At 42.3% G+C, this 20682-nt stretch overlaps 1 protein-coding gene across 3 annotated transcripts in view; it reads left to right on the top strand.

The window, feature by feature from the left end:
* AOPEP (aminopeptidase O (putative)) overlaps nt 1-20343 on the top strand; it is a 342915-nt gene extending 322572 nt beyond the window's left edge. For all 3 annotated transcript variants that reach the window (XM_066604087.1, XM_066604085.1, XM_066604086.1), the window contains 2 exons: nt 14369-14455; nt 19880-20343. In XM_066604087.1, the coding sequence (XP_066460184.1) occupies nt 14369-14455; nt 19880-20020 (228 nt within the window). In that variant the 3' untranslated portion in view covers nt 20021-20343. The remainder of the gene's footprint in view (nt 1-14368; nt 14456-19879) is intronic.
* The last annotated feature ends 339 nt before the right edge of the window (nt 20344-20682 follow it).

Genomic DNA, 20682 nt, shown 5'->3' with positions numbered 1-20682 from the left:
CCAAAACGGCTGTAGAGATGAGCATGGAAACCATATATGTGATAGTGTACCTTCCACCTTAACACATCTCCAATAGATCAGGGGATGTTTTGGGCTGATTTTATGGAGAAGTTCTGGAGATAATTGTATAATTTAGTTCCTGGTAACGTTTTGATGTTGAGTTCAAATTTTTTAAGATGGCCCTAATTTCATCTTGCGAGAGTACAATGTTGCGATCTCTTTCCCAATGGGCGATATATGAGGGATCTTCATTATTATGTGTGAGTGTATGGTATAGTTTGAAAATAATTCCCCTGAAGGGATAAACGTTCTCAAAAATCTTATGGATAAGCAAATCATGATTTTTATTAAGAATATCTGTTTGAGAAAGAGAGATAGATTCCATGATTGCATCGTAATTAGAGATGAGCGAACGTGCTCGGCCCCGCTTCTTTTTCGCCCGAATACCGCGATTTTCGAGTACTTCCGTACTCGGGCGAAAAAATTCGGGGGGCGCCGTGGCGGCGCAGGGGGTTGCAGCAGGGAGTGGGGGGGAGAGGGAGAGAGAGAGGGATCCCCCCTGTTCCCCGCTGCTACCCCCCGCACCGCCGCGCCTCTCCCCGCCCCCCGGCGCCCCCCGAATCTTTACGCGCGAGTACTGAAGTACTCGAAAATGGCGGTACTCGAGTGCGTAAGTACTCATTAGGAGTACGTTCGCTCATCTCTAATCGTAATCCCTTTTGATGTGTTGGGATATTTAGAATTTTGTAAAAGGTAGTTTTTGGGACGTTTTAATTTGTTTGGGATTAAGTTGAAGAAGGGGGGGGGTATCCACTTATATAGGGTATAAGTCTCCGTTTCTTGTTTAGTTCTTGCCAGATTCTCAGAGTTGTTGCAGTGAGGGGGTTGTTGATTTCTTTTAGCGAGGGTTTATTGTATGGGGTTAACTAGGGTAATGAATGGAATTTGGTCCCTAGGGGATGTGTTCTAGTTCTGACATTAATTTGTTATTGGAGGGATGTGTTAGCTCAATTTTTCAGGCTAGGAGTACTGCGTTTTAAGTCAGGTAGCGCGATGCCCCCCAAATTTGCTACTTTTTAATGCGATTTTTAGTTAACTCCTTCTTCAGTCTCTAGTCGTTGCTAGTACAATTTTCAGTACATGATAATAGTTGATACAGTCATTGTTCTGTCTGTGGCTGTCAGTGGTACATTCAGTATTTGCTAGTGTTTTTCATGGTGCAGCAGATGCTTATTCAGCTGCCTATGTGATGCCTGGTAATCCGGCAATTGCTACACAGCGGGGACATTTTATCAATATGACACAGCCCTCTTTCCATCTTTATGTAGCTATATATTCTCTAGATATTGTGTCCTATGAGCTTCCCACTTTGTCTATAGGCACCAGAATTAGATTCTGGCACAGTAAGTTGTTCACTGGCAAATAGATATAATTACCGTATATACTCAAGTATAAGCCGAGTTTTTCAGCACATTTTCAGCACTTATATTCGAGCGAGGGAAGGGTTTAAAAAAAATCCTCCATACTCGCCTCCCAGCCGGCGTCTGTGTCCCCGGGGGTGGTGCGGCAAGCTGCTTGAATTCCTGTGTTCTCAGCGGTGGTGCGGCAAGCTGCTTGAGTTTTCCCCGCTGTCATCCCCTGCCGTCCTCTCTGTTCGGGAGATGACAACGGGGAGAATTCTAAAACATCTTGCCGCACGCAAGCTGCTTTAGAATTCTCCCCGCTGTCATCTCCCTGCTCGGCTTTCAAATCCCCCGCTGTCAGTGCTGTGATTGGATCGAGCACTGGCTGTGATTGGCTGCGCTCGATCCAATCACAGCGCTTACTTACACAGAGATGACACAGCCTAGCAGAGAGGACGGCGGGGATGACAGCAGGGAGAATTCAAGCAGCTTGTCGCACAGCCACAGATGCCGAGTATAGCTTGGCTTATACTCGAGTCAATAAGTTTTCCCATGTTTTTGTAGTAAAACTTATTGACTCGGCTTATACTCGGGTCGGCTAATACTTGAGTATATATGGTAATTTAAAAAAAAAAACCTTTATTATAGAGGACCTTCTTATCCATATTGGCTGTGCAGCTATATTGATTAGTTAGCTTAACTCTAAGTGATATCACTTCTTTAAAAGCAACCAATTAAATTTGACATGAGGTGACAGTGTGACACAGGATGCTTGGCTAGTGATGAGTAAACAGAAACAGTTGAACCTTTTTTAGGTCAAATTATGCTAAAAGTTCAGTTTGACACGAACCCAAACCTTGGGTGGTTCGTCTCAGCTGAACCCCCTAAAATTCCTCCTCCTCCTTCTTTTTGATGATAAATGTGGCTCAGTGGTTAGTACTGTTGCTTTGCAGTACTGGGGTTCTAGGTTCAAATCTGACGAAAAACAACATGTATATGGATATTTGTGTGGGTATCTACAAACATTACTACAAACTGCATGCAGATGATGTCAATGGAAAGATTTGAACCTAGGACCCCAGTGCTACAAAGCAATAGTCCTAACCACTGATCCACCATACTGCTTCTTCCTCCTTCCTCCAGATGAAGAGAAGGAGGATGACTTTTATGGCTCACACGGGTGTATTTGTGCAGCGTCTTACACTGTGCTTAATCCTCTGTGCGTAATGATTTACATTGGGGTATTCAGACTGTGTATTTTTCATGCAACTTTCGATTGCGTGACAAAAACGCAGCGTGTTCTATTTGGGTGCGTATCACTTGGTCTGCAACAATATTTAGGTACATGATGTTTCAAAGTAACAAAGTCACATGAATATCAGGACCCAAGGGTTGCCGGCAGAATGGTGCTCAGAGCATCAAAACTACCTCAACCGGCTTGCCCTTTTTTTGGTGCCATCTCTTCTCCAGGTAAGCAATGCACATACACCTAGCTGTCAACATGATGTAAAGGAAAACATGATGCATTAGGCCAAGCCGTCATCTTCCATTACTCCATAGTTCATTTCTGGAGGCAATTTTGGTGGTGAACATCAGTCAGAATGGACAATCCGAGCAGTCTGCAATGCGTTATGTGTTTGTATACCTTTCTATCATATAATGTGTATGCCAATTTGTACTCTGCTAGCTCTCCAGTGAAATTGGACCAGACAGGTTAGCCTTCACTCTCTGCGTGCATCAATAGGCCTTGGGCATCTATGACCTTGTCACTGCCCTTCCTTGGATCACTTTTGTTAGGTACTAACCACTGCATCCCAGCAACACCCCACGAGGCCTGTCGTTTTGCAGATATTCTGACCAACTGTCTAGCCATTACAATTTTGCCATTATTAAAGTTGGTCAGATTTTTACATTTGCCCAATTTTGCTGCTCCCAACACATCAACTTCAAGAACTGACCGTTCACTTGCTGCCTAATATATCCCACCGCTTGGCAGGTGCCTCTATCTATCTGTCTAATCTAACTAGTGTGTGTATATATAATATATACACTATACAGCACATTAGTAATGTCATGCCAGTCTATTCTGGGAAGTGAATTTATAGACATGTCAAGAATTTCCGAATGAATGCAGCATGAAATCGGGATTGGACGGGTGAGACGGGGCAAAATGTTTACAAGCTGGCCCACTCGGCCTCGACAGGTGGTTTGAACGTGTCTTTTGGTTTAATTTTCATTCAAATGATGCGGAGTAGATTTTCGCAGAACGTATCGCTTTATCCATCCTTTGAAGATCATTTTCAAAGGGAAGATGCCTGGTGACAAAGCGCAGTCCTTCATGCGGCTATTATTGTCGTCGGAACAGTTAACATTTACTCAAGACGTCATTTCTTTGTCAATGAACATGTAAGTGGACTTCAAAACAAACAGCAGCAGGTCGCTTCCCGCTCCTCCCTTCTCCGAGATGGCGGCAGATGTTTGTGTACTTGTTTTTCGAATATTGTGACTGTAGTGATGGAGAATCACGAGTCGTTGGAAACACTGATGTGTATCCCGTCACGCTGTCTGGCATCTTAATGCATTAAAGATTTTGGCAGCTTGATAGGTTTTTATATGCTGGCTTGTTGGCAAAGCTAAACTGTATGACAAGAAAGTTCTAGAAAGTAAAAGCTGTGAGACATTTTAGTTTTTGGTTGTGGCTACTGTTGCTTTTTCTGACAAAGGAGCAAGTAGGGCGTTGTCCCACCAAACTAAAGCCGGACTCACATGAGCCCATGGTTATAGCCCGTCGTGCATGCAATCTTCCCGCACAACACGCGATGCCAATAGCCCATTGATTTGTACTGGGCCATTCAGACCTGTGATTTTTTTTTCACGTGTATGACACTCATGGCAGCATGCACAATCTTGGCACATATTGGGTGCCCATACATGCCAAGATGGTGTATGGGGATTGGCGGCACATAGCAAGTATGAGAGATACGCACATGGTACGCCGTCACACGTTCATGTGAGCCCGGCTTTAACTACAGCTCAGGTTTAATATTCTGAAATATGACAGTGTAGTGACGGTGTTAGTACCGATGACAAGCAATGGAAAACAACCAATTAAACTAAATTCCCATCTCTATGAATGAAGACTATTTGGACTTCTTCATCTACAGTCAGGACTGGCATTCAGCATTTGGAAAACAAGTGTTTCAAAACATAGTTGCAATGAGCAATTCATCTCTTTCAGTACGTCACATTTTGTAGACAAGGTTGATGTGAGGTTTACTGATTTACGGTAATCTAGTACATTTTTTGCTGAGTTAAGCCCCATGCACATGACTGTAATACGTCTACATCTTGTATAGACTGTAGTACAGCTCCCATTCAGATGCATGAGTCCTCTACTTCTACTGTATACCTCCGTAAGCCTATAAAGTCATGGCATGTTCCATTGGGTGCCGTATGTACAGAGCAGTTATTATGGCCTAGAAGTATTTCTTCTAGTGAACAATAGTTCTCTACATATGAATGAGGGCTGTGCTGCAGCATGTGGAGGTTGTGTGGATTCTTACTAGAGGAGGTCTAAAGGCGGCCATGCACATTAACCCTTTCCAATCCAATTTGTATCCTGGTTTTCCTAGGGGGATTACTCTGTTTCTGCTGTTATACAACAGTGCTATCTGCTGGCTAAAGCCAGTACTGCATGAGGTGACACGTTGGATAGGCTCCGACAGCAGAGAGGCTGCCAATATACAGTAAGAGAACCCCGACGGACGTCTTCCAACATCGGAGCTGTACAGCCTTAAATCATAATGTCTTTAGACGTCAGACAGTGGATTGGAGAGGGTTAAATAAATGTTGGGGTCTGATAAAGTGTTTGGGGCAGCCAAACTGTTCCCTATCCGTGGTCAAATGTTGGATCTTAACATTTCCAATCTGTCCTCCAGAAGATAAGTGCTGCCCCAGGTTCTGGCACAGCTTATCCCTATCACCTATTTAAGTAAATCTACTTGCTCAGTCATTAGGAGGATGCATGTTTTTGGAGAGTGGGATAAAATAGTTGTCAGCTCGGTATCCGTGACATTCTTCAGACTAGTTTACCGGGGGTGAAGAGGCCTCTAATGAGCTTCTTAATCTACATTATGACACCTTAATCAACTTCATAGCGTTCACAAGATCAAACGGGACAGCTGTAAGAAGGAAATGGTTATTGGATATTATACCGGACCCAGACGGAATATACTACATGTGAAATGCAGGGTCAAAACTCTTAAAAAGTTCTGCATCATTTCAGGTGAAAGCTTGATCTTGAAGGGTAGCAGTAAGGGCTCCTTCACACGGGTGTGTTCAGTTTCATTCCGTGAAATAGAGTGTGTTTATGGACTGAAACTGTGCATATTCCCTGCTTTTTGCGGGTTTTTTTATGCATGCGTCATTCAATGCTTTTCTTCAAGTTCGCAAAAAGACGCAAGAAGGCCCCATTAATTTCATGCATAAATAGACAGGACATACACATGTATCACACTGCGGTATTTATACAATCCCATTGACTTTAATGGGCTAGTTTGGTCCATAATACAGACCAGACTAGCCTAATGTGTGTGTACCGTGCCCAAATAGGATGGTGATAGGCTGAGAATTAATGGCAGATAGATACATACGTGATAACGCGGTCTCCCCTGCCGTGTGTGGGACACGACTAATCTCTGAAAAGTAAGTTGGAGACACTTTTTGTATTCACCATTTTTTTTTATTTGTTGCGAAAAATTCCTGCCAGTGAGTGATTTAGTTAAATTGAATTTCCCAGCTGCCAGATGAGAGGACATTCTCATCATTTCTTGACAACCCATCAAGTGTGGGACAGAGGAAATAGCTTGCATTAACTGAAGGCCTAATTCCAGCAGCATACATCCGTTCAGTACCAGTGTGCACTGTCTGATAACAGTGGAAGAATTATGTATGATGTGACCAATAAGTCTGCCGAGCAGAATAAGGCCAAACTAATTGCACTGACTTGAATAGCGTGAAGCTGCCTGATAGTGTTAACCCTTTGTCTGCCGGATACCATTTTGCTTGACTTGCGTGTCTACAAACACTTTTTTTTAAAATAAATTTGTTGAGCTAAACTTTATTCAATACAACTTTCATAGCGGGCAGATTGTGGAACAAAGTGCCATACTAATGTTACATTGACTTTACCGATTGGGCTTCTACACTGGCCCCACTTCATGTCAGGGACTTCTAAGTTTGTAGACGTGATGAGTTTTGTCAGCGTTCAAAGTATACGATAAATGAAGACCTGAAAATCTGGTTTTCTTATGGTTATACAGAACCTGTGACCTGAGCACACTCATTGTATATGGTGGCGTTGACATAGAGAACTGGGAAGCCCTGTCCCTCGAGAATTCAATCTGGGGGTCAGCCTTTACCAACAGCACTGTGAATTTCGAAGAGGCACGAATGGAGGGCAAAAGGGAGAAACGTAGCAAGAGGAAAGCATATCAAGCCAACCCTTGTTGGGACCGTCTTCCACTTCGAAATTGGTGTCCCTCCTGTGGATCAAGAATAGGTCTATATAGTAACCTATGGACCCAATGCAAAGCCCCCATACTTGGAAGGCAATCAAGCTCTGCCACAAGTTATAGCCTTTGCTGATGGTGTCATGGAAAGTTGCACAGTTTTCGGCAGTACAACATATTTCACGTGGTTTGTCATAGCTTATGTTTTTTCGTTAGCTTCTTATGGTTTCTGATGGCTTGTCATTTTAACCCTTTCCAATCCACTGTCTGACGTCTAATGACATTCTGATTAAAGGCTGTACAGCTCCGATGTCGGAAGATGTCCGACGGGATATTCCAACTGTAGATTACTGGTCGCTCTGTTGTCGGGGGCCTCTCCAGCATGTCACATACCGCAGTATTGTCTCTAGCCAGCAGATGGCGCCATTGTATAATGGCAGAAAGAGAAAGACCCCCTAGGAAACCCTGAATCCAAAATTGGATTGCAAAGGGGTAATAACACGAACCAGTCTAGTATCAAGGCATTGTGCGCTGTACTTGTTAGAGTTATCATTAGGGTAGTGGTGATATTGCTAATAAAATGTAAAGCGTTGAAACTCTATGTCCACGGAGGAGGGCTGTCAGCTAGGTCTTATTCCCCAACATGTCTCTGTGAATGTGCCAACCGGCAGTCAGACAGAAGAGGTAACGTCTTGGAGTAACTGCCCGGTAGTCCTTTTAAGGCTTGCAGGATATCTGGTAGCAGGATAAATATATATTTACACATCCCAGGTGTAAAGGCTCTTTCTAAGTTAAGCTTGTCCTAAAGTATGAAAATGTTGAATATTGATATAATAACAATGCCAGTCTTCTTATTACGTCCGTGATTTATGATCCCTGTGTGTGTTAGGAGCAGGAAAAAAAACCCCAAATGTATATTTTATAGCGCTTTCATTTCCTGTGTTGTTACAGAGATTATGGCATCGACTATTTTACAACAAGAAGTGCCTTTGTATTAAAAAACACTCCTTCAAACCACAGGGAGATTTCTGGAGATGTTGTTTTAATGCATCGTTTTTTTAGAATCTGAATTTCCAATATTTGTTTTAAGCACAGTGAATGTAAATTCTAAGTGCCTAAGGGGAAGAAGAGATTTCTAAAACAGATTTTTATGTATGCTTTTATATGAATTGTATATGGCAATACTTCAGCTGTTAGGCTTTCAGCCTGTTGTATTATGCCTATTGTATACAAAGAAAAGCTAACATAATGCTAGAAAACGCTTTCATGGGGAGTGCTGCGGCTCAATAAATAAAGCTATCATACTCTTTTATAGTAGGCACTGTCGTTCAACAAACTTCGCGTAAATCAACAGTACAACCGAGGATAAGAAACTTTGTAATATGTCTTATTACAGGAAAATGTGGTTTTTTTTCTCCACTTATCAGTTACAACATCTCCGCCCCCCCCCCCCCCCCCCCTGTGCACTGATCATCCGCTCTCAATGTAACCGGTAGAAACAAGATGGATTATTAGTAGAGATGATCGAGCCTACTCGGCCACGCCCCTTTTTCGCCTGAGCACCGCGATTTTCGAGTACTTCTGTACTCGGGCGAAAAGATTCGGGGGGCGCCGTGGGTGAGTGGGGGGTTGCAGCGGGGAGTGGGGGGGAGAGGGAGAGAGAGAGGGCTCCCCCCTGTTCCCCACTGCTACCCCCCACGCCGCCACGCCCCCCGGCGCCCCCCGAATCTTTTCACCCGAGTACTGAAGTACTCGAAAATCGCGGCGCTCGATCGAGTAAATACTCGAAACGAGTATACTTGCTCATCTCTAATTATTAGCTTACCGAGAGGTCAAGCTGCAGCACATAAAAGTCTATGGAGAGAGCTGCTGGAGTTAAAAATGCATTTGCACTCAGAGATGATCGCTCAAAATTTGTCAGAAACTGACAATTTTGAGCGATTATTTTGCATAGGTACTAAGGGGCTAATCGGCCCTTTAGTACTTCATTGCATGTATTTAGAGAACAGCGAGTGGTCTGTTCTCTAAATACATTACTACTATTCTCCAGTGAGACAGCGGCTGTTAACAGCTGTTAAAGAATGTTATTAGCTCTTATCAGCGCTGCCCACAGGGAACACAGCGTGCGGTCCGTCTTATCTTATCGTCCTGAGGGACGAGGATTTCATGCGGACCTGAAGTCAGTGATGGATGAAGAGTGCACGATGGGCACACATTTACACACAGCGATTATCGCTCAAAAGATGGTTTTTAAGTGAATTTTCAGCGATAATCATTGGGTGTAAAAGGGCCTTTAGACAGAGATGCTCACGCAGAAATACTGCTGCAGCTTCTGGTAAGTGTTTTCTCTCAGCCCAGTGTTAGATTTACAACACTGTTTAGTACTGCTGTATAATGTACTCCGTGCTGCTATAAAGTCCCATTTACACTGGACGAATGTCGGGCAAACTATGCACAACACTCCTCCTTGGATGTAATCGCTCCCGTATTGTTACATAGGAGCGAGTATCGCTGTATCGCTCACAGAGCAGTCAGCAGGGGGTCAGGCGGCTGGAGGAGATTTTTCTCTTCCCTCTCCCTGCTTCTCTCTAGTCACTTAAAGCAGCGACCGTTCAGTACTAAAACTCCTTGAAATGGGTAGTCCCATCTCACTAATCAATATTCCTTATGTCTAATTAATGAAATGGAGCAGCTCACCAATTTGCTTGCTGTAACTAAGAACACAATGCTGCAGACATATCTTCCCTTTTCTAACTTCACCGTATACGGCTCATTGTCAAGGGGACCCACCTCCACCTGGACAATACTTTGCAATTCATCTCAATAGGGCAGCTTCTGGAAACTCTCAGTAGCCATTCTATTGAGGTCAATAGCACTATGTTTACAGAGCTTATCAGGGCAGTCAGTGCGGCGGCTCTAAGGGTCCCCCAACATGGAGCAATTAATCATTGGAAGGAGCGAATGAGTTGTTTGCTTTCAAACAACGTCCGATTACACATGCAGATAATCGTTTCTGTCATAGCTCATTTAGTCCATCTTTAGTCTGTCAGGAGAGTCTGGGAATGCCTGGGAATGAATGAATGAATGAATGAATGAACTATTGCCCCTTGCAATGACTAGCAAATGACAAATGCTGATTTTTATGTCTGCATGAAATGAACCACGAATGATATGCCAAAAAAAAAATTGTCCATCATTCAATGGTTGGCCATGTGTACACTGAACGATTATTGTTCATTTTCGCACAATTTAATGACTATTTGAATGCTAATCATTCCATGTACAAGGGTCCTCCATGTCTGTTATACCTATGTAAATTACAGAGGTAACAGTCCAGACCTGAGAGTCCGCACTCTGCATCTGAGCAGAACTAATGTAGCAGGTGAAGGCAAACTGGAACAGGTGGGGAGAAGGCGGTACTGAGCGGCACGGAGGACTGAAGAAGGGGAAATGGAGGTGGAAACAAGGCAACAACTAGCACAGCCGGATGAACTGTGCAGGGAGGTCTTTATATTGTCAATGCTATACCTGCAGCTTATACAAGGGCAGCAGAAGGCTGTCAGTCAGGAGCTGAAGTCCCACCCAGGGAAAACCGGGAAGTAGTCAGCCACAGAAGCTGCACAGGAGGTAAAACAAGAACATGTAAACGCCCCTTTAAGAAATAAAACCCCTGTATGACACAGTGTACAGGCGCAGAGACTGGTGCACCATTTGGACACTAGTTTAATTAATCTCCTCTGTTTTACCCTGCCGGATTGTCCACCCCAACAAGCTTCATCTTACAAATACAGCGCTAGAAAACTGTCGGTAAAGACCTTCACAACACATCCAAATCTATCAGAAATGCAACATTTAGGCCACCTGCAGACGGGCGGAAATTCCGCCCTTGGAAGCTGCCATAGGATTGCGTTAGCAAACGCAATCCTAGCAGACGGCTGCAGTTTGTCCGCGCGAAATCTCACGCGACAAACAAACTGTAGCATGTTCTCTTTCTGTGCGGGGCTCTGCGAGCCCCGCACAGAAACGTCACTCCCCGGCCGCCGGCTCCGGTCTGCGCATGCACTGGCTGCCCGGCAGCCGTCACATGAAAGATCCGGAGCTGCGGGGCGCGGGCGAGTACGCACTGCTCTCTGCAGGCGCTCGGGTCGGGTCCCGCGACGAGAATTCTCACTGCCGGACCCGACCCGGCCGTCTGCAGGCGGCCTTACTGTGACAAGTATTATTGGCAGCGGTGCTTTATATACTGTTCTCACTTCAGAACATTGGCGCTATCTTATATAACTTCTTGGGTTGCAATCTAAAGTGTACCGCCTTTGGTAGCAAGTTCTATCATGAAATGTGATAGGTGAGGTTATTGGTGTTCGTTAAGAAGTTTATAATGTGGAACACCCTTAAATTGGATTTCTGGGGCTATCCGTGAGCATATGCTCTAGCAGAGGCCTATTAAGTATGATTAACAGCTAATATACTGTGCCACAGTTACTTTACTTTACAGCTCTCTAATACAAAAAAATCTGAGCCGGAGCAACGCGGTCCATGTATCACACATTAAACATTTTAATGAGGATGTCAGCGGAGCTATGTGAGCCGCATAGTATTCCTGTACAGTCGCTGAGAACTGTCTACCTTACTCCACTATGCCTGTCTAGTCTAATACAGGTGCTGCACTTGTAAAGTCTGCACCATGCTCCTCTTCTCAGACATGAGAAACACTTACGGCTTACTCGCCCCGGCGTATGTTGCCCGCAATACACGGCGCTTAAGGCCTCGTGTCCATGGCCCACGCGGCTTTCCGCAGCGGATGCACTATTCATTGCCTTTTTTGCATGCAGGAGATCAATTGAGATACAGGACAATTAAGCCCATCCATGCGTGATCCGTGTTAAAATAGAGCATGCTGCGTTTAAATTCCCGCATAGGCCATCCGCAGATCGCTTAAAAATACCATCCGTGGCTATTTAATTAACCGCGGGTGGTCAATGATATTCAATGGGCAATTTTATATGCGGATCACGTGTGCGGGAAACCCGCACGTATTTAATCTATGTTCCCTGTGGACATTGGGCCTAAAGCCAATTGATTCTCTATCGGGCCACTCACACCTGTGTTTTTTTCACGCACATCAAAAGATGCAGTATGGCCTATTTTGGTGTTTATTACGTACTAATATAGGCTATGGGGATTAAACATACACTGCAGATATGCATGTACATGTGAATTTGCTGTGTACTGCGTGAACAATGCGCGGGACCCATACCCGCGAGTGAGAGAGCCGTTAGGAGAGCACTAACAGTCAGCATATATTTGGAGAAACTCTGGATGTGTTTATGTTAGATGCTTACTTAATCTTGTTTATTCTTCCCAACTGTCTCTGCAGCCCTTTATGGAAGATTAATGACCTCAACTATTTACTTTAAACATAACTTAATGGCAAACACACTGATGCAGCTTCTTTACTAATTCCAGAGCCCTTTTCATTGGCTTAAAAATGCCCTGTCATGGCAAAATCACTTAACCTGTCAAGCTTGAGGATTCACACCTTGATATCCAAACGTGTAATGTACTGCCGTCGCTATATAGGAAGAGAACAAAAAGATGGTCGGCTTTACACGCAACGATATATAGTTTTGTGTATTGGCCTTTAAAATAATCTTTCTAATCGCTGAATGGCTGAAAGATTGTCATTTAAACCTAGAGATAAGTGAACTGCCAGACGATGGATTTTATGCTGACTAGAAGTCAACCATGAACGAATATTGAATGAAAAGTGCATGATGGGCGGCGTTTACACGTAACGATCAGCGCTCACTTTCCATCGTTTGAACGAAATTTGAGCGATAATCATTGAGTGTAAATGGGCCTTAAGTCATTCATTTCACTAGATGGTGTGCAATCAGGCAGTCTGTGGTAGATACTAAAGACTTGTATTTTGTTATAGAACCATTTAGAATCACACTTGTCAGCCATAACATTAAATTCACTGACAGGTGAAGTGAATAACATGGACTGTCTTTGGGGTGTGTGACCCCACAGGGCACATCACTCCACCAAGATGAAGGAGGTGCCACCAGTGAATGGCAGGGGTTAAATTCATTAATACACATACACACTAGCTGTCGTGGGTGCCCAAGGCTGATTGGTGCTTTACCAATGTCTGCCAACCACCTTGGTTGTCATCTCTAGTCCGTCCACTGAGTTTTCCTGCTGTAGCGACATGATTAACAACTTTACCAAACACGCCACCCTCGCCCCTCTACTCTTGCTGATTAGTTTCAGTGCAGTGTGTGTTTGGCGCATCATAGGCATGCCATCCAGGGTTACACACATGACATCGGCGTCCTAAAATATCAGCACAATGATGGCACCTTACTCCTTGCTGCAGGTGCAGCCATTTTTAGCACCAGACTACTCGGTGTATCATTAGTAAGATGAAAGCTACCATTTACTGTGTAGACACATTCTGACAATTGTCTTGATATATTATAAAAGTCCACAAGTGTTGTGACATAGGGCTTTGACTGTAGTTAGCATGCACCATTAAAGGGATATTCCAAGACTTTGTTTTACATCTTTCTATTGATGACTAGCGAGGATCAGCTGATTCATTGGGTCACTCTGGCCAGAACAGGAGGCAGATAGCGCTGACCATAGCAGAGTGGCCCTGGTTGATACTGCAGCGGTCATCAAAAGAAAAAATGTTAAAAAGTCCCAGAATACCCATTTAAGGCTTTGATAATATTGCCATTATATAAAATTACAACAACTGTATGTATCATGACATTAGACTGACAATGTGCAGTATACTTATTACTGTAGTTGATTTTTCTGTTAGTATTACGCTATTTTCTTATACTTATGTATATTTTATTGGCAAACAACAAAAAGGTCCATATTTGGACTAAACTGATTTTTTGGGATTGGTAACAATAAAACCGCTCCTTTTACACTTGTTTGGCTGAAGGAGCGTGTGTTCTGAATGAGGAGAGGGGAGTAACATCAAGCCAGGCCACCTTTACTTCCTCTATGAAGTCCCCAATCTACCGAGCCTTGTGATAAACAAACTTGCAGACTATACATTGGGGTGAATGTTCTCCTTTTAAGACCATGTCAAGTGTAGGTCCATAATTCTGTGCTGGTTAGTTTATCTTCAGAAGGTGCGCCAGAATTCAGTTTTTCTTATATGGAGCTCCAAATTATCTGCTTCCCTTCAAACTGCCATAGTGTTATATGAGACGATTCTCTGTGTCGGCAGCCACCAAAAGGAGCAACTAGAATATATGATCCCCCAGTGCTTTTCCAATCGCACTGATGCTATATTATCGTTCTACCATGTACTATATTTTGATACTTACGTAAACATGTTTGTGATTGCTATATGTATGTTCCTGACATTACATACTAAAGAAGAAAACTGTATGTTGCCCGTGCCTAATTGATTTCTGATGTCTTTTCCAGGTCCGACATAGATGGTGTGAGCTGGTCATAAAACATAAGTATACCCCGTCGTACAAGGATGTAGAGGCATTCCTACTTCAGGACCAGGTGTGTATATCAGCTCTTCAGTTGTATCATTCATCCTTCCAATTATAGAGTACAGTAGAGCTTTCTGTTCCCATAGGCGCTCCAAATCTTACCAGGCTGGGAAACAATAAGTAGCATTAATCACACAAATGTCTTCCCTTTTACAGCTATTACACAATATTAAATATATATCATTGTAAAAAGGATTTGTTTGATTGTTGTAAAGGGCAGAGTCCACTGATTGATGTATCCATTCATGTCAGGAATATATATCACTCGTGTTCTTCTGTGAAACTCTGACGATTGATTTTCAGCAGATGGTATCATGTCTGTTAATAAGCAGCATTTCACAATATTTAGTTTTGATAGAGAAGATAATCGCTACAGACATCATTGTTATGTGGACCTATAACATATAGCAGAGTTATCATGTGGGACAGCTTCAAGTGATGACATGTGGACTACCACCTTGTGCTTCTCACCATTACCAATATTAAGCTTGTAGGCCAGCCTTAATTACAGGAAAAAAGGGGGCAAATGTAATGTGCATCCAGTTAGGATTTCTCAGCACCTTACAAGTCTGTTGAAGCATGCATAGGTGTATCTGAGTGCATGCCGAATGTACTTTAAGACTTTGCAGTTATGCAAGCTTGTGTACCTTCTGCAACTGATCCATGATTTTCTTGTTGTACGGTTTCTTTGCTTCATTTGATAGTACTTTTATTATACTAACCCCTTTCCGACATCCACCAAACGTATACAATGGAAGCTGAAAGAGAAAATATAGAGTTGACACCTGCTTAAGGTGGTTGGGATCAGAATTACCTCAGATTCTGGCCCTTAAAAAAAAACCCACTTAGATGCCATGGCAGGCAGTGACTGCAGCTTATATGTGGTTAGACAGAGGGAGTTTGATCACCCGGCACGATTGCAGGGTGATCAAATAGTTTCATGGTGGCTGAAGGCCTAGTGAAAACTTCCCGGACTTGATCATATAATACCTATTACACGCTGTAGTACACTGCAATGCACAAGTAATGCAGTGTACAATTCCAGTGATCAAAAGATCATAAATTAAAGTATTAGTAGAGTTGAAAAAATAAATAGAAAATTAAATCCCAAATCCAAAAAAATGTTGAGATACTGCGTAAAATATTTTTTTTTTTAAAAAGGATTGCAATGATTAAAAAAAATCTCATCTAACCATATTTTATTCACAATGGGACATTCATTTAAAAAATTAATTCATTTAGAAATTGATGGCAGCAACACATCTCAAAAGTGTTGGGACAATTGTGGATAAAATATGGTTAGATGAGATTTCCAAAGCACTGTATTCTTTCTTTTCTTAATTTTTTTTTACATTTTATACAGCGTCCCAGCCTTTTAGAATTGAGGTGTTAGTAAAAGTCCAAAAAACCTTTTTCCTGTTGTTTATATAAAAAATAAGAAAAACATAATTGCGATTTTACCACATTTGAAAAAGTCTAAACTAATAAAATATAATGTAATTTATCTCGCCCGATGAATGCTGATAAAGAAAAATCTGTAATGCCAGAATTACTGGTTTTGGTCACTTTGCTGCTCCAAAAAATGGAATGAAAGGTGATCAAAAAGTCATATATATCCCAAAATGGTACGTTAAAAAGTACAGCTCACCCCACAAAAACAAGCCCTCAGACAGCATCATCAATGACAAAAATATGGAGCTCCAAATTTAGCAGCACAGAGCAACTTTTTTGGAAATGCTTTTTTATTTTTAAAAATAGTAAAATATCACAAAAAGTTACAAATTTGTGTATCACCGTATTTGTAGTAACCCACGGAAAAATGTAATACACCAGTTTTACCACTCAGTGAATGCTCTACCCTCCCCCCAAATTTTAAAACTATGTTGTTTTTTTTCAATTCTACTCCACCCAAATTTTTAAAAGTTTTTAAATATTTTATTTGGTACATTAAAAGGTAAAACTGAAAAATACAAATTGTCTCATGAAAAGCATGCCCTCGTATAGCCATGTCAATGGAGGGATTACAAAAAGTTATAGCTCTTCAAGGTGCCACTGAGAAGTGAACAGTGGTTATGACAGGGGTAATAATTTATGTCAACCAAATTATTCCTGATGTCAAACAGCTAAAACTTAAAAGATAGGTAATAAATGTTGACCTCTACCAATCATAAATGGTTTTTTTTCATTCCTCTTGAATGGAGTGGTGGCCAAGCATGCGTGTTGCACTCCATTCAACTCTATGGAACTGCCAAAGATAAGCTGTGCTTGGCTGCGGCTTAATTCAAGCTCCTCCTCCCTGTAGGGGCTACGTTGAGGAGGGCATGGGGAAATGGAACCCTTGTTCTCATGATCGGTGGGAGTCCCAGTGATCAGACAATTTAGTACCTATCCTATGGATATATGTTAATTATAGGAATGTCATTTTAAAATGTGCTAGTTGAATTACCATGTTTCCCTGAAAATAATTGCTAGCCTGATAATAAGCCCTACCCTGATTTTCGTGGGGAGAGGCTTAAAATGTACCCCAATAATAAGCACTAGCTACACTACGTGAAAAAAACCCTAATACTCAACTAGCAGGTGCCATCCAGGTCCCTCGCGCTGGTCCCCGGTGCTCCGGCAGGCTTCCATGCAGGCCTCAGCATCAACAGAGCATCGTCTGCTGGTAACAGGGTTTGTAAACCCCACGTCCAGCAAGTGACTGCTCTGATTGGTTCTCAAGCGCCGTGGTTCAGCCAATTAGAGCCGGCGCTGGATGAACCAATCACAGCATCACATTGAATGGCTGTAATTGGTTCATCGAGCGCTTGCTCTGGTTGGCTGAGCCGCGGCGTTCAAGAACCAATCAGAGCAATCAATGCTCTGTCGGTGCTGAGGACTGCATGGAAGCCTGCCGGAGACCAGTGGGAGGAGGCTTAATAGAATTCTTAAGAGAATAAAGCATCCCTATAATACTATCACCCTATCGGCATCATGTTTGTTAGTATGCTGTTCTTACAGACAATACTGTATTTGCATCCGTGTTGTTTAAAGAGTACAACCGTGTGGCCATTGCAGATTACACCGCATGTCTTTAGGACAGTCCCCTTGTTTTTCAGTGATGACATGTGAGACGATTGATGTTACTCTAGGATAACAGTGGCGTTCATTCTGCTATTCTCCCATGATTCTTAAGTTGTCACAGTTTCCTTCTTATTACGAAGTCATGGGAACCGACGATAGCTGAGACTAGAGAGGCTTATGGTTTTTTTTTGTTGTTGATCTGATATGTTGTGAGATTTATTTAGCCTTTGTAGCCTTTGCAGTAATGATCACACGCAGGCCACACCTTGTATCCTTCATGTGGAGATAGTTCCTTGCTTTGTGGTCTAATGGAGTCCATACTTAGAATCGACTTTGTAACCCTTCCCAGACTGATATTTCTGAATGACTTGTTTTTTTTTTGTTCTGCTGAACCTGAAAGAAGCCGTTCAAGCACAATAAAACCTGCTGTGTATGAATTTAACCAGTTCTGCAAAATAATATTTGCTTCTCCTTATCACTTTATAGTGGAACATTGCACTGCGTTACTTTGTCTGCTAAGGTGTAATGTTTTGGCATCTTTAGCCCCGATTACACGCAACGATTGTCGTTTGAACAAAAAACAACTTTTTTGCTTTCAAATGCTGAGCGTTTAAACACGCAACATGGCAATAGTTTGAAATCCTCAACATTTCCCTCATTAGCTATGTAAACACTGTATATGTTGTTTGCTCAGGTGGGTGTGTGAATGGGCGAAGAATCAGTGGGGTTTTTTTTAATTAGTGCGAAGAAAAGCCATTGTCTACTGCAGCGTGAGTCATTGTGTTTAGCTGGGCAAACAATCACCCCTTCCCTCAAGTCGTTTGAAAGACTGAATAAATGCCATTTAAACCTAACGGCAAGCGAACGGACTAACGACTATTTTTATGCAGGCTGAAACTCAGCGATAAACAGCGAGTGAGCGAATAGTGCACGATGGCTTCGCGTTTGCACAAAACGATTATTGCTCATTTGAACGAATTGTGAGCAATAATCGTTGCGTGTAAATGGGCCTTAAGTCTTAGGTGCCAACTTACCTGGTTCTACGCTTTATTTAGCATGATGGCTGCTACCAATGGACTCATGTAGCATGTGTTGTCCTATCTTTTTTGATTTACACAGGCATCCTTTGATCACATTTAAGATGGCCTTAGAGATCTTAATGAGCAGATACAATTACTCATATATCTTATAAGGAAATTTTATGGAAACTGAGTTTATTAAACCTAATGTTAATACTTTGATTTTAACAAGAATTTTTATTGAGGGTTGAAAATTACATAAGTGAAACAAAGGTAGAATAAGGTATATTGTAGTTACATTGTATCAGAACATTGTGTTGTTCATAATAGCAAGAGTAAGGAAGAGAAGAACCATGATGAGTGCTTCCCTAGATAAACAAATCTTTTTTTACCCTTTATGAACATTTATAAAATAGTTATTACTAAAGTTAACTAGAATACCAGCCTGGCCATGGCCAAATGTCTAATAAACAAGGGGGGGGGGGGGTTACCCTAGATAGGGGAGCTTCTCCCACGGGGTTGATTTCCGGAAAGGAAGTACAGAGTTGTATCACAGGGATACATAAAGAAGCATTATTATCATAGAGATGCTAGAGGTCCATTATCTATTGGGGGTAGAATGTAATTTAACCACGGGGCCCAGACCCTCACCAATCTCTCATGTCTATCCTCTAGTATTGACGTCAATTTGTTATTTATTAGGTACTAATCCACTTGGCGCTTGCCCTTAGAGAAGTCTAGGGAGGCTTTGCACCACAAATGGGCAATAGTCTGTTTTGTAGCCAGAAATAGGAAGGAGATTAGTTTCTTGGCATCAGAAGGAATATTATCAATACATTTATTTAATAGGGCCTGCCAGGGCTTTTTGCGTACATTGCAGCTAGTCACTGCATATATTAAAGAGTATACTCTAATTCAGAGTCTCTTAACCCGGGGGCATGACCACCATATGTTTAGCATGCCACCTAGGGTCAAACAACCCCGGAAACAGTTAGAGGAGTAACCTGGTACTGCATGAGCTACTCGAGTTGAGTTAAGTACCAACGCAATAAGATTTCCTAATGTTAATACTCTTAAGGCATTTCTGCCTCCTTGGAATCCCCGGCATTACTCAGTGTTGAGAAAATACATGCATGCGGCGAGATTCCTTCGGATCGTTCTTCTCCATACAGCATGGTGTTGTACTTTGGATTTCTTGATGGAAATCTTTAACAGTCTTGACTATTTTGTCACCATTGTGAGTAATAAAGGGTGTAGCCTTAATGGGGTGTGAATGGGATGGGAACTGTGTATATTTGACTACAGAATCTTCTTGTTATAGAAGTGTTTACTTGTTCTTTTCTTCTCAACAGGCCATGGGTGTGTATCTCTATGGAGAATTAATGGTGAACGAGGATGCCAGACAGCAAGAACTTGCACACAGATGCTTTGCTGCTGTCAGAGATCAAATGGATGTATCCTGTGTAAAAGTGGTGGGAGAAATGTTGTTTTAATGGATTGACTTCCATAGAACAATGCCGTGACTGAAACGGCCAAGCTCTCAGTGTGGTCATGTTAATGCAAGTTAAACTGGATAGGATTAAGTTCTGAACTATGGGTGGATTACATGTTCTAGAACAAGGCCGTACTAGGAGCCTGGCCTCCAGCACATTACCTCAATGCTAGAAGCTAAGTCTGTGTGGCATATTTCAAGTGGAAGTTGAAAGATAGTAGGTAATCCTAGTCTCAGACTGTCTGTAATGTCTCATCCAGGATTTTTACGTTTCTATGCAGTAGTTAAAAATAAAAATCCATTTACTACCTTTTCGAAAACGCAGCCCGTGCCTACATATCTCTGTGTCTCCATCCTTTACAGTAAAGTCTGAGATACTAACGTGTCCTACTACAGTATTGTGGGATTTTACATTAAGCAGCTGTTTGGCTGTCCATTTCTATATGCATAGATGGACTAGGTTTCCATAGACGTCAGGATACGAGTTTATTCCCACTATTGTATTACTCATCTGTGAATGTCGTAAAATGAATACAAAAAAAAACACAGGATTGGCTCCCGTCATGGAAAAGCAATGAAACCTTTCCAAAAGAAGACCTTGGGAAAGGTCTCTCTCCCCCTGATAGGATCCAATCTTGTGTTTACTAAATATACAAGGCTCAC

Source organism: Eleutherodactylus coqui, chromosome 5 (genome assembly GCF_035609145.1).
Source record: "Eleutherodactylus coqui strain aEleCoq1 chromosome 5, aEleCoq1.hap1, whole genome shotgun sequence".
Classification (NCBI taxonomy): Eukaryota; Metazoa; Chordata; class Amphibia; order Anura; family Eleutherodactylidae; genus Eleutherodactylus; species Eleutherodactylus coqui.
Note: the sequence above shows the minus strand (reverse complement) of the source record. Positions and strands in the feature narration are given on the sequence as shown.